Source organism: Pseudophryne corroboree, chromosome 11, assembly GCF_028390025.1.
Source record: "Pseudophryne corroboree isolate aPseCor3 chromosome 11, aPseCor3.hap2, whole genome shotgun sequence".
NCBI classification, from domain to species: domain Eukaryota; kingdom Metazoa; phylum Chordata; class Amphibia; order Anura; family Myobatrachidae; genus Pseudophryne; species Pseudophryne corroboree.
The window spans coordinates 299198511-299213904 of NC_086454.1; the positions used below are offsets into that span (position 1 = coordinate 299198511).

General features: G+C 43.0%; 1 protein-coding gene across 6 annotated transcripts in view; it reads left to right on the forward strand.

Moving 5' to 3' along the window:
- LOC134969512 (serine/threonine-protein kinase Nek11-like) overlaps nucleotides 1–15394 on the forward strand; it is an 840206-nt gene that overhangs the window by 723836 nt on the left and 100976 nt on the right. Inside the window, exon 17 of one of the 6 annotated variants that reach the window (XM_063945509.1) lies at nucleotides 41–157. The exons of the other annotated variants lie outside the window; for them this stretch is intronic. Within the exon in view, the coding sequence (XP_063801579.1) occupies nucleotides 41–152 (112 nt within the window). The 3' untranslated portion in view covers nucleotides 153–157. The remainder of the gene's footprint in view (nucleotides 1–40; nucleotides 158–15394) is intronic. 6 annotated transcript variants of the gene reach the window in all.

A 15394-nucleotide genomic window follows, 5' to 3' on the forward strand; every position in this document is an offset into this window, starting at 1 on the left:
CAAGTAGAAATGTATAAAAAGTGTACTTTTCACGTTGCAGCAGTGCCGGCCTGCCGCATACACGAGGTAAGCGGCCTTGTAAAGTGCCAGCCTTCTACACCCCTGATGTTATTCCCTGTGGAATCCAGTGTACCTCGCAGAAAGAGATTTAACTATGGTAAGTCTACCATAAATCTCCTTTTCTCTGTCACCCCTAGCTCAGTCACCCACTATCTCTCTGTCACCCCTGCCTCAGTCACCTATTATCTCCTTATCACCTCTGCCTCAGTCACCCACTATCTCCCTGTCACTCCTATCTCAGTCACACACTATCTCCATGTCACCCCTGCCTCAATCACCCACTATCTCAATGTCACTTCTACCTCAGTCACCCTCTATATCCCTGTCACTCTGCCTCAGTCACCCACTATCTCCCTATCACCCACTATCTCCCTGTCACTCCTATCTCAGTCACCCACTATCTCCCTGTCACTCCTATCTCAGTCACCCACTATCTCCCTGTCACCTCTGCCTCAGTCACCCACTATCTCCCTATCACCCCTGCCTCAGTCACTCACTATCTCCCTATCACCCCTGCCTCATTCACCTGCTATCTCCTTATCACCCCTGCCTTAGTCACCCACTATCTCCCTGTCACTCCTGCCTCAGTCACTCACCATCTCCCTGTCACCCCTGCCTCAGTCACCCAGTATCTTCCTATCACCCCTGCCTCAGTCATCTACTATCTCCCTATCACCCCTGCCTGAGTCACCCACTATCTCCCTATCACCCCTGCCTGAGTCACCCACTATCTCCCTATCACCCCTGCCTCAGTCACTCACTATCTCCCTGTCACCCCTGCCTCAGTCACCCAGTATCTCCCTATCACCCCTGCCTCAGTCATCTACTATCTCCCTATCACCCCTGCCTGAGTCACCCACTATCTCCCTATCACCCCTGCCTGAGTCACCCACTATCTCCCTATCACCCCTGCCTCAGTCACTCACTATCTCCCTATCACCCCTGCCTCATTCACCTGCTATCTCCTTATCACCCCTGCCTTAGTCACTCACTATCTCCCTGTCACTCCTGCCTCAGTCACTCACCATCTCCCTGTCACCCCTGCCTCAGTCACCCAGTATCTCCCTATCACCCCTGCCTCAGTCATCTACTATCTCCCTATCACCCCTGCCTCAGTCACCCACTATCTCCCTATCACCCCTGCCTCAGTCACCTCACCTCTCCTTGTCACCCCTAGCTCAGTCACCTACCATCTACCAGTCACCCCTGCCTCAGACACCCACTATCTCTCAGTCACTCCGGTGTCCCCAGTTACCTACTATTTCCCTGTCACCCACTATCACCCTGTACCCTTGTGTCTACAACTGTGCGGCCACGCCCCTATCTTGTGAGATCACACCCCGGGCGCTGTCCCTTTTAAAAGTTTATCCCATCAAGGGGTGCCAAGATGTATTTTTGCTTACCCCCCCCACCAAAAAAAAAAAAGATGGGACCGGCCCTGCGTTGCACACACTATTTTAATCAGGTTTAGCCACTCTGCTAAAAGCAGTTTAAGCACCTGGTGCTATTAAGCACTTAAAAAGTAGTGTGCGCCTGATCAGATCAACTGATTGAATTGCTCTGATGGGTGCCCAATACCTTGGGTGCCAGAAAAAAAAAAATTTAAATCGCCCCCATAGAGTTCAAAACGGATAATGTTAGTAGCAGTCCATGGTGGGTGGTTGCTCTGAACAGTAGGTTCATAATGCAGACATTCATGGTGGATATCATTATTACTGTAGCTCTTGCATTTCCTGTGGACACAGCTCAAAGAGAGAGAAGGTACAATCACCTATCTGAAATGCACGGGGCAGCCACATTGGCACCACCATACTTTAAAAAAAAAAACCCTGCTTTTGACAGATGTAAAATGATTTCCATTGAAAATTGGGCCATCTTGAGGAACTTGTAAATGCTCTACGATTGAGGGAAAAACAGGGAATGTCTTTAAATGCTCCCTTCTCTGTCTCTTAGATTTCATTTAAATATCTTGCCCATAAAAATAAGCACATGATTACACAGGTCTCCTTGTTTGTAAAATGACCCATAGAAGATGTGTTTAGCAGGCTGATTAAAAGTGCATTTGATTGAAAACGCCTTGCAAATATAAAGTACAGAGAGCAAGGAGTTTATTTACTAGTCAAGTTTACGGAAGTGGAGATGTTGCCCACAGCAACAAATCAGATTCTACTTGTAATTTATCTACTGTAGCACCTTCTAGAAGATAATAGCTAGAATCTGGTTGCTATAGGCGGCATCTTCACTTTAGTAAATATACCCCTCCTTGCTCAAAACAGTGAGCGCTTGGCAACTACTTAATAATTAGGAAACTTAGGGAGAGTCCAGGGCAGCAAATTATATGGAAAAAGCTGCAGCTCTAGAGAAGTCTGGAATAATTATATATGTAGGGCGTAATAGAACTGTGAATTGATTCTTTAGATTTTTAGATTGTGATTTGAATTTTATCCAGAATAGTAGAAAGAACTAATGCAAGGATGGGCAGAGGAAGTGGAGCTGGTCAGGTTATTGAGCCTGGAAGCAGCATTTACTAAGGGCTAAAGTGGGCACCAAACTGCAGTGGTCAAAATGTGATATGATGAATGAATGAATGAATGAATGAATGAATGAATGAATGCAAGCATAGGATGCAAAGAACCGTATTTGACTAGTGATGAGATATGGGGCCACAGCACATGATATGGTTATGTACATCTTTGTGTTGTTTACAATATGTATTTCCATAGTGCGCATGAAAACAATATGTTCTGTATTGAGTAATGAGTGATGCTAGGCATGCATATAACTGGAAACCACTGTAGTGTATTCAAGGGATGCAGCTGCTTTACCGGTGCACGGAATCCTGGCGGTCTGCATGATGACGCTGGGATCCCGAACAATCGCAATGTCGCCAGCCGGAATCCCAGCTAACAGGTGCCATTCCCACTCGTGGCGAGCGTGATGAGCCACCGAGCCCGAAGCGAGGTGAGCGCAACGAGCCCGCAAGGGGCTTCGTTGCGCTCGCCCCCTGCCAGCATTCTGGTGGCCGGATCTCAGCATCCGTATGCTGACCGCCGGGATAACGACCACCGGCAAAAAATACCCAACGCGTATTCAAGACCATTGTAGTTGTGAGACAAAAGGAATGAAATGCTACAGGGCTACATGAAAAGTTTTATAACTGTTCAACTTTTCAATAAAACACAACAGAACTTATTTTTATTTTTCATAAGTTTTCTCTTTTAAAAAGCCGTGTGTTAAAATGAGCTGACGAAGTACACAGGTGTATGGAGATGTCAGCAGAACGCAGCAAGACATCTCCTTCTCTGTCTGTAAACCAGCAGCTTTCTTCTCAGTGTGGAGCGTGCATCCGCTGTACCTAATAATTAGGGAATGTGTGTGTGCAGAATCCGCTAGATTGATCTGTGTTTTACCCTCACTGTCTTTCTCAGCTTGTTGTTTTATTGTTTCATTAAAAAAAAAAAAGAATCTTTTTATGAGGATATCAAAAAACACGGACATTTGTGAAAACGACAGATGGCACAGTACATAGTTAAAACCACTAGCATCACTTTGCATAACACATTGGTTTATAAAGGCATATCCTGCATATCAGTTTCCTGGAAAAAAAAACAAAAAACTATACGTTTTATGTAGCAATCCTGCAATTCCCACAGACACGCGGCAATTCAGTTATTCAGCATGACAGCCGAGCAGGGCTGCCATCAGGAATTGTGGGGCCCAGGACTGGCAAAATAGACACCTTCCTCCAACCCGGAGGCGATGTAGGCTGTGGTGCTTCCCCATGCCCCCTCCCCCGGAAGCAAAACAGATTGTGGTGCCCCCATATCTCCCCTCACCTGACAGTGCATTCACATTATCACAACTGGGGGGAAGAGGGGGAGTTAGTGATGTGCCAGTAATCATGCCAGTTGAGGTAAAGTTCTCGTCAGCCTCATCCTCCTTGTTTCTGCAGCTCCAGCCACACAGTGTCTCTCCAGCTCTAGCCTGCCCCCTTCTGTCTCTCCAGCCTCCTTCTGTCTCTCCAGCTCCAGCCAGTACCCTTGTTGTCTCTTCAACCAGCCCCTTTCTGTCTCACAAGCCAGCAGCCCCCCTTCTGTCTCTCTAGCCAGCCTGCTGTCTGTCTTGCACCTTGTCTCAATTAAAAAAAAAAAAGCAGAAAACTTTATTTATTGTACTGAACTGGGCAGCTGCCCAGACACATACCCCAGTGACTGCACACCACAATAAGTAATAGCTACATCCACCTAGCCACGGGCGGGCCCCTCTCTCTGTCTGGGCCTGGGACTGGAGTCCCGGCAGCCCCTCCCTTATGGCGGCCCTGCAGTTGAGCATCCGGCATTAGGGGTTGCTGGCCACGTGGGAAACGGGGTTGAACACTCAATGCCAACTGGATTTCTACATGGCAGAAGATCCCTAAATTTTAGTATTCCACTTATTAATCAAGCTGCATAAAATGCGTTGGCCATTACCAAGTATTTCCATTTCTGACTTTCCTACAATAGCTCCCTCATTCAAAGCATGCATTAGCTACTTAGCACAGAATTAAGAAGGACACCGTGGTAACTTCACCAATGGCTGTCCTTCTATATGCTATCGCCATCCTGAAATGTGGAAAAGAGAAAATGTTTAATAATTTAAATAAAACATTTTTGTTTTTTTTTATGTCACCATTTTTTTTTATTGCAATGACAGGTGATAGAAGTAGAACTTTTGGGGCTATTTCATAAAAAGACTCCATAACCTGGAAATACAGCCAAAATATTCTTCTAAACGAATCTACTAAAACATTGTCCACTTTATTGTTCCCTTTTCAGAAATGTTAGGAGCACTTTAAAATTATTTGTTTGCCAAACATTGGGGGAAAATGCAGGAATGTTTCCAAATGCTTGTTTTAGAGCGAGTATGGCCAGCCCATGAAGGAGGCATAAGCAGCACATAATAGGCTATGCAATTAGTAATAATAGTATGCAATCAGCTCCGAAAAAATTGAGAACTTACGCTATTTTTAGGGCACATGGGGATCCGCCCTGTGCAGTAGCAGGGCTAAATTTTCGCCTAGGCGAAGAATATAGCGGGGGCGGAAAACATGTGGATTGGCGAATCCATGTGTTTTCTGTCAAAAATGTCAGACATTTTCACCAATTCTGAGGCATTTTTCGCCAATGCTGTTTCATTTTTTTTAAAAAAGTGAAAAGGCATTGGCGAACATGTCTTCAAAATGGACGAGAACGGCCCTAATCGAATACTGAGTGGGGCAAATTCATTAGCTCCGATATGATCAGAGCTAATTGCATACCCCCATAGTCTGCCTGATACATTGTGCAGTGTATAGCCGCTTTCACATCTCCAATGCCGGATCCCTCCGGGAATTGGAAACGGGTCCGTCCATTGGAGCCTCAGTGCTGCTTTCTGACACGGCAATATGCCAGGCCAGTTGCCATAGCGGCGGGGGGCAGAGCCGGCAGCAGGGGCGGAGGCGGTGCTGGGGGATGAGCTCATCTCTGCGCCGCCTCTCCCTATGTAGTAAACGGGTCCCAAGTTGCATTAACCCGGGAACCCGTTTACACTGCCATTGACCCGGTATTCAACCCGGGAATAACCCTTCTTATAACCCGGGTTGAATTACCGGGTCAGGCAAACCGGGAATTCTCTAAGGCCCCTTTCACACTGATCCGTGTCGACCCAGCAATATGCCGGGTCGATACCGGGTTATTTTTCTGATGTGAAAGGGGTATATGTAACACAGTACTTCAGACATACTGTATATAGAACCTGCAATAATTGCAAACTAGCTGATCACTGCTCTCTGGTCAGATGCGTTGATTGAGCAGCAGGTACTTTCTGCAACTTATACTGTATGTTGTGGCCCCTGGACAGGCTGAAGGAGGGGTTTTCCGTGCAACTGGAACACCCCCCCCCCCCCCCCCCCCCACCACCACCACCACCACCACCACCACTACCACCACCATTCTTGTATTTGGTTATGGGGCAATATTAAGTGTTATATTTAGACCTAATAACCAGAATACAGTGAAGATGGACTAGTTAAAGGCAGACAGGTTTTAAAGATTCTGCACAAATCCATACTTCTTGCTCAGGATTAAAATGTAATAATGTCACACATCTAATTCCAGTACAGTATCAGGGCAGACAGTACAGAGTCCCAGGCCCTGCTGTCTTGGGCAACATGCCTTTATCTTAAGGAACAATTATGGTGAGTGGATGTGAAAATAGTTGATGTTACTATGGTGACATCTGGGCTTTTATCCAAATACAGAATAGGGGAATAAAGGTACTGTCTGATGCCGCACTGTGAAGCAACAGGTTTGAATACTTCAGACTAAGCTTTCAGCATTTCAAAAGGAATAAAAAAGTATTACAAGTATTACTTGTCACATCACTTAAATAACAGAAAATCTTGAAAAGGAAGTTAAGCATTCCAAAATAGTAAATTTTCTAACTTTATTTTCATTGTGTAAAAAAATATAGACATATTCATTTGAAGCGGTTGTCTTACCATAAACCAGGGTTTCCCAAACTCTGTCCTCAAGGCACCTGAAGAAGCCATGTTTTAAGGATTTCCTTAAAACATATACTGTTAGGATGCCTTGAGACTTGGTTACTATATTTACTCTTTCTCCAAGCATTCTCTGAGCAAGTGTTTTTTGTTTTAACGTCATGGTAACAGTTTTGAGGTGTTACAAAATAGTGTCCCCCTTTTGATGAAATATTTTGATCTTATCTTTTGTCTGCCCCTGTATCATCTAATGTGGTACTCTGACACTGGTATCTCACCGTGAAGCAGTGGGATCGCAAACCTTTAGTTAATATTGATTTAGTGCTACTAATCTGATAGACCACCTTAGGCCTACACTTAGCCATTGGTTTTTGAGGGTAACTAATACCTTAATATTCAATAATACAGTTTATATCTTATTGCAGAGATTAAGGTGGTCATTCTGAGTTGATCGCTAGCTGCTTTTGTTCGCAGCGCAGCGATTAGGTAAAAAAGTGGCACTTCTGCGCATGCGTATGGGGCACAGTGCGCACGCGCTACGTACTTTCACAAAAGCCGATGCAGTTTCACACAAGGTCTAGCGACCCTTTTCAGTCGCACTGCTGGCCGCAGAGTGATTTTCAGGAAGTGGGTGTTTCTGGGTGGTAACTGACCGTTTTCGGGGAGTGTGTGTAAAAACGCAGGCGTGTCGGATAAAAACGCAGGAGTGGCTGGGGAAACGTAGGCGTGGCTGGCCGAACACAGGGCGTGTTTGTGATGTCAAAACAGGAACTAAACACTCTGAAGTGATCGCTAGCTAGGAGTAAGTCTCGAGCTACTCAGAAACTGCACAATCTATTATTGTAGCAGCGCTGCGATCCTTTCGGTTGCACTTCTGCTAAGCTAAGATACACTCCCAGAGGGCGGCGGCTTAGCGTTTGCACTGCTGCTAAAAGCAGCTAGCGAGCGAACAACTCGGAATGAGGGCCTAAGTTCTCATTGTGGGGATGTAGCTCCTGGGTCAAATGCCGGGAGCTATTCAGTTGTTCAATTGGTAAATCCACGACTAGTGCCTTGGGGCTAATGGTGGGGTTACCGCATGGAGTGACAACATCACGCCTGGCTTTATTGCGGAAGATGCAGTTTATCGTGACTAAGCCCTGGGCATTAGTCGCAGTAAGATTCATCTCCCAGGTTAGGTACCGGAAGAGACGCAGTCAATTGATTAGCTCCAGACACTTATCCCAAGAGCTATGGCCCCACGATGCTCATTGAATCGCCCCCATAGTCACATTTTTCTGTGATATGTATTTATTATGTCAGCCCTAAATTGGGCTTACTTTTTGATGATGAGCAAACAAATAAAAATTATTATTTTTTAAATATAGGGGGCTGAACTTTGTATTATATTTTTGGAAAGTGAGTCTGATCTTTACGCTGGTGGGGAGCAGTCTGGAAATATTCCACTGCTCTCTTGTTGCCATCTATACTGTATGAAATAGCAATTGTAATTGTTATCACATTACAGGTAGTTTAAAAATAAATAAATAAACAAAATACAGTTTCCTCCTCATTTGCAGTGCTTTCCAGATCTGTATTGAATTTGTTTAACGATCTGGAATGGCCACATATGTCACTGCTCGTCACAGCTCCCCCCTCCCCCATTCATTTGGAAAACATGTCAATAACGATTTAATTGGTGCTTCTTTATAAGGTAAGTGAGCTACAGGTTTCAATAAAGTCTGCTGCACCTGTAGTTTGTGCAAGATCCGATAACAAGTAAAGGGTACCATATGGGGAAGAACTATTAATAATAAACATAATAAACATACATACATAAACCAATTTTGTTAAACTATTGAAAGATACAATAATGCACACTATGTAAAGTGTCGAACAGGATATAATGTGCCTGATTCATGTATGTAAGTAAAGCAAAAAAAGCAAGTAACTGGGCAAAACCATATCACACTGCAGGTGGGGCAGATGTAATGTGTAGAGAGATTTTGATTTGGTGGGTTGTGTTCAAACTGAAATCTAAATTGCAGTGTAAAAATAAAGCTGTCTTACATTTGTGGGCTACATGCAAAAACAAGTTGCATGCTTTTTTGTTTTACTTACAAACATGAATTTGCTCAGCAAGATTCTCAATACAGTAGGTTGCAGTTTTTCTATCAGAGCAGGTTTAATTCTGCCCCGGCTGCCTTAAGAACTTGGGCCTTCCTTAACCATGGTGATTCAGTGATGGCCGCTAATGGATATCTTAAGTAGAGAGACGCACACTGCCAGCTTCGCCTATCCTCTGCTGCGTCCGCTGCTGCAGCATCGGATCGACTGCATGAATATCGGTCAGCTGAGTAACCATCAGGATGTGCAGTAAAATCTGGTTTAAGCACGCCAAGAAAATGGTGCTGACACACCTGCATTTTCTGGAACACTCCCCATTACCGCGACAAATTGATAACAGAATGTCAATCTTCCTGTGTCTTTTGGGGCACTGTGACTAACATCACAGGGTCAGATCTGCAAATGCATGGCTTCTGTGCATGCACAAATCATTAAACATCACATATAACTATATAAATATTGGATTTATGTAAATCTCTGAATCAGGGTCAAGGGTCATTGTCCTCTTCTTGCTTTTTAACACTCAGTAAGATACTCCTACTACTGGACACACAGTAGAGCTACTTTGGGTGTAAAACTTGAAGTTGGGCTCATTATCTTGCACGATATTATGAATATTTGTAGATGACACAATTTTAGCACATTAATTCTCTACAAATACATAGCTCCTGTTTTGATTGCTGTTACTTTAAAGTATTTAAAAAGAAAAAGTTGTCCCTCCTGCCTTAACTGCACCTCTCTAGCAGAATTAGCAAGAGGTGCTGTTCCCTGCTCCACCTGACATTATTTGCGCTGGGACCCATTTTCTAGGAACTAGCTGCAGCCTCATTCAGCAGCTCTGATTTAAAGTATTAAAAATAAATTATAGAGAGCGCTTGAATGACTATGAATATATGGGGTGATAAGTGTAGGGTAAATGTGTATTGCAATACCTGTAAAAGAAAAAGATTTATTAGGTAAAATGTTTAAGCTCCTTTGGGCATGTATATTGATAGCAGTCCGTGCGGGTAATGACAGCGGCGGGTCCCGGTAATTGCCGGCGGCTGGAGCCGCAAAGGTAGTAGCTGAGTCCAGTACTGACTGTCTGTCCCTAGCTAACAAGCATTGGAACAACTATCATACACAACATAAGGACACAAGATTCACCTACAGAAGGGGGAATGATGATCCTAAGAATCCCAGAACATTTAAACAGCCGCTCATTAAGAAACCTCCTATACAGAATCAAAGGAACGATTATCCGCCGTATAACTCAAAGAATTTTGTGTATAAAAATAGAACTACAACTGGAAACTTGGTGAGAAACTCATTCAAACTTGGTAGAGAAAGGGCTGAATATGAAGAGAGACAACAATATCAAACACTCATGACAAACATAGAAGCAAGAAAAAACAAAAAAGAGACGGAAACCTCTTCGAAACAGAGAAAACGTACATATACGGAAGACTCAGAGGATGATCTCGAGAATTTTTTAGGATTCCTGATGGAAGAAGAGGAACCTCCAGATTGGAACACAGCTGCCCAGAAGAAAAAGTTGAAAACTACAGAATCCCCAGGAGAAGGGGGGTCAGGGGTGGCAAAAACAAGAAAAAAATAAGCACTTCTAATACCATAAAGAATGAAGGCATTTTCAATTTAAGTCACAAACAACTGACAGAACATCAAATATCGTTATTGAACAAAGGCCTCAAATTTTCACGACACTCAAATGTAAATCAATTCGATTTATTCATTGACACACAGAAATTCATAAGAAAACTTTGCATAAAAATTTTTTTCAATAAGGAAGAACAAAATACAAAGACTCAAGATGATACTGACCAATTTTTACATAGCCGCTATAAACCAAATTCCACATTTTTCCCGGCTTATATTAAAGGTCCACACATAGAAACCTTCCAAAAACTGGTCGAAGAAGGCATAAGAAAAATTACAGGAAAAGAAAGAAAGAAAATCAACCTAAACAAAGAAGAAATAGAAGCGCTAAAAGAACTGCAAAAAGATGATTCCATCATTATAAAGCCGGCTGACAAAGGTGGTGGACTTGCCATTCTGGACAAATCACAATATGAGACAGAAGTGGAAAAATTACTAGCGGATGAACATACATATAAGATATTGGAGGGGGATCCCACCAAGACTTATCAAAATGAACTGAAGGAACTTCTAGACGAAGGATTGGAACTAGGCATTCTCACTCAGAAAGAATTCCAATTCCTGTACATAGAACATCCAAAAACACCCACATTTTATCAGCTACCAAAGTTACATAAGGACCAGAAAAAAAACCCTGGTCGCCCTATCGTTTCTGGAATAGGATCCCTTTCATCGAACCTCTCCAAGTATACTGATTTTTTCCTACAGGAACTTGTACAAGCACAAAAAAGTTACATTAAGGACACCTTAAATGTGCTACAACAACTAGCAACTATTGAATGGAAAGAAGAATTTATTTAGTGCACAAGCGATGTACGTTCACTTTATACCTGCATAGATCATGACCTGGGATGCGAAGTAACAAGATTTTTTCTATCGACGAGCACTTCCTTACCGAATGAGCAAATCAATTTCATTATGAGTTGCATTAGATACATTCTTCAAAGAAATTATTTCTGGAATCAAGGCAAGTACTATATCCAGACAAAGGGGACCGCAATGGGCAGTTCCTTCGCGCAGAGTTACGCAAACCTATTTGTGGCGAAATGGGAGGAAGAGAACATTTGGCAAAATAATCCGTTTAAAGAACATATCCTATACTGGAGGCGATATATAGATGACCTGCTGTTCATCTGGACGGGATCAGAAGAACTCCTACAAAATTTTCTGAAATACCTTAACAATAATAGCTATGGTCTCGAATTCATTTCCGACACAAGCAAAGAAAAAATCACATACCTGGACTTGGAAATATTCATTAAGAACAATACCATACAGACCAAAAACCATATAAAAGAAGAAAGTGGAAACAACACACTGCCAAAAACAAGCAACCATCACTATAACTGGCTAAAAAACATCCCTGGAGGCCAATTCCGCAGACTCAAAAGAAATTGTTCCGAAACTGAAACATTCCTGGCACAAAGTAAAGAGATGAAAGCAAAGTTCACACAAAGAGGCTACAAAGAAGAAACATTACAATCAGAAATTGATACAATAGCCTCGCTAGAAAGAACAGACCTTATAAAATACAAAAGAAAAATTGAACAAAAGAATCAGAATGTAACATTTATTACACAGTTTAACAGCCAGCACTACCTTCTGGAATCAATTCTAAAAAAACATTGGCACATCCTACATCTGGACAGACAACTAAAAGAACACATTGAGGCAAAACCAAGAATTATCTATAAAAAAGCACAAAACCTAAGACATGAACTGGTAAGGAGCTATATTCCGATAAAGAAAGAAAGAACACAGGAAAATCATGGACATTTTAATTGTTTGCGCTGTTTACCTTGCAAAATAACCAAGAAAAAGAACACAAAGCCAGTCACAGAATTTTGTTCAACAGTCACAAACAAAACGTATAAAATCCGAGAAAAAAATCACATGTGATATTTGCTGGAATGTCCATGTGGATTCCAGTACGTGGGACAAACCAAGAGAAAACTCAAAACCAGGGTCCCAGAACATATTTTCAACATCAGAAAGGGCCTTCAGACACACAGCCTCTCTAAACATTTCTCCGAAGTTCACAATAAAAACCCTGTAGATTTGAAATTCATGGCAATACAAAAAATCAATCAACACTGGAGAGGAGGCGACTTCTGTAAAGAGCTCAGAAAAAAAGAGACAAAGTGGATCTTTTTCCTACAAACATTACAACCAAATGGGTTAAATATTGAATTTGACCTTAATGCCATGATGGCTTTACGGCTAACTATTATAAAACATTTAATACCGTCCTCTCCAATTATTTTGTGGAGGTGTTCAATGGTGTGATGTCAGGGGGCTCCTCCAGAGAAGCCCTTGAGGCCAGAATTATAGTTATACCAAAAGAAGGGAAGGACCCCTCCAATTGTGCCAACTTCAGACCCATCTCCCTACTGAACACCGACATTAAGATATATGCGAAGATACTCGCCAACCGCTTGAACCTAGTGATACCTAGCCTGATTCACTGTGACCAAGTGGTCTTCATACTTGGAAGACATGCTTGGGATAACACAAGACGGGTGATTAGCCTTATCCACTCTCTCAATAGTTTCCATACCCCGGCCGAAGTGCGCTCTCTAGATGCTGGGAAGGCGTTTGACCGGCCCAGCTGGCCCTTTATGATTCACACACTACAAGCATTCGGCCTTGATGGTAATTTTCTCTGTGGAGTACACATACATCCAAATTCGCCACTTTTTTTTACTTCCTAGCTCTTGGTTCGGTCACCAGTTCACTGACCCTGATCGAGTCTCTTACTGTAGCTTAAATTATCCTCTTCGTAAGGGGGTCATCTCAGCATTGTACAATTACCTACTCCACATTAAGGTCCCAGACACTCCCAGTCATGAGCTCCAATGGATAAAAGATCTGGGCAATCCACCAGATGGCGAGTTTTGGACCATCATACGTGAGAGGGTCTCTAAAGCCTCTATCTCCTCTTCAATTAAAGAAAATGCTTATAAAATCTATTACAGATGGTACTTAGTACCTTCTTGTCTATGTAGAATGTATAGATCTGCCTCAGATCGATGTTGGAGGCGTTGTGGCAAAGAAGGCACCTATCTACATATCTGGTGGACTTGTCCCAATATGGGTGGTCATTCGAGTTGATCGCAGCCAGCAACTTTTTGCTGCTGGTGCTATCAACTAGTCCACGCCTATGGGGGAGTGTATTTTAGCTTAGCAGGGCTGCGAACGCTTGTGCAGCCCTGCTAAGCTAAAAAAGGTTTTGTGTAAAAGAAGACTAGCCCTAGACCTACTTACCCTTTGCGACGGCTCCAGCTAAGCAGGTCCCAGCTTTGACGTCAGACATCTGCCCTCCGATCTTCTGACCACGCCTGCGTTTTCTCCACCACTCCCCGAAAACGGCCGCCAATGGTCTGGTGACACCCAGGAACGCCTTCTTTCTGTCAATCTTCTTGCGGTCGCCACTGCGACCGCTTTTCTCGTAATCTGCATCGTAACCCAGCGACCCCTGTCGCCGGGCAACAACGCGCATGCACATTCCGGACCCGTTCGCACCGCAGCGACAAACCGCTGCGTGCGAACTGGTCGGAATGACCCCATTGTACGGTTCTGGGACGACATCTCCCATTTACTTTCGGAAGTTCTTAAGATGCAAATAACCAAATCGCCGTGGTCTTTTCTCCTTGGCTGTCCGCTGGAGGATTTAAGTAAGTGTGCAGACAAACTTTCTATGCATATCTTGAATGCAGCTCGTTGTTTAATTGCTAAGCAATGGAAATGTGTCGAACCTCCTTCCCGTCAGCAACTCTTGAATAAAATCTGGCATGTGGCAGCCATGGAGAAAATTTCAGTTTACCTTCACAACACCACCCATAAGTAACTTACCACTTGGTGTGATTGGTTTATATACAATAATACTATCCCCCGAAGAACCCTCCCATCGGACTTTTCAGACCTTTTACTGTGATAACGATATATTTTTTTCCCTAATTCTTACTAGGAGTAGCCTTCTATACTTCACAATATTTTTTCCTCTTTGTATTTGATATGGACCCGGATTAGGCCTCTACCTCTTTCTAATTTTTTTTTCCATTTTCTTTTTTTTTTCCTTTTTCATTTTATTTCTTATATACTCCAAATTGGTACCATAAACTTAACCTATGCTTCCTATTGACACCCCTGGTTTTATATGTTGATATATAATACCTTCCCTCTACCAGGCCCCTGGTTATTGCCTTGACCTGGCCTCAGAGTACTTTGGTTACTCTATTTAAGCATTATTTATATGCAGTTGCCAATTTGACATGTATATAATTTAGTTTTTTCTTCTTTTACATTTATTGGTCATCATATGTATGTATATGTTTATATATATATATAAAAACACAAAAAAACCTGTTTAAAAATAAAAAAGAAAAAGTTGTAATTTATATCATACTGATTGTTGAAATCCATCTGACTGGCAATTTAAGAAATACATTGCTTGCTTTCATCCGTTACCATAGTGTGTAATTATTCTATGACCTCTCAGCTCGGGTTTGCCTTTGTATCTGCCCTGCAGTTAAGCTTCCTAAATATATACTTTCTAAATTCAGTGTAATCGAAGACACACAGGCTTCCTCTTCGAATGATTTCTGTTATTGTGTAGCAGTGGAAAAACATGTTGTTTAAATGAAGCCAAGTAAATGAAAAAAAAAAAAGAGAGAGTGGATTGTCAGAGAAGGGATTAGCAAACGTTTAGCTGTGCAAGATCGTGAAGTAATTTAACAGGCTGGTAAAAAAGAAAAAGAAAAAAAAAGACAAATTATTAACTAGTGCTGCTTTCACATCGCAAATGCCGGATCCTACCCGGTAAGAGAAACGTGTACTTACCGGGTGGGATCCGGCATTTGCGCTCCGTTGCTGGCATTCCGACCCGGCAATATACCGGGTCGGTTGCCATAGCAGCGGAGGGCGCAGGGGCGGGGGTGGAGGCGGCGCCGGGAGATAAGCTCATCTCCTGCGCCGCCTCTGCCTATACTGTGAATGGGAGCCGTGTCGCATCGGAACGGCTCCCATTCACACTGCACCTGACCCGGTAATCAACCC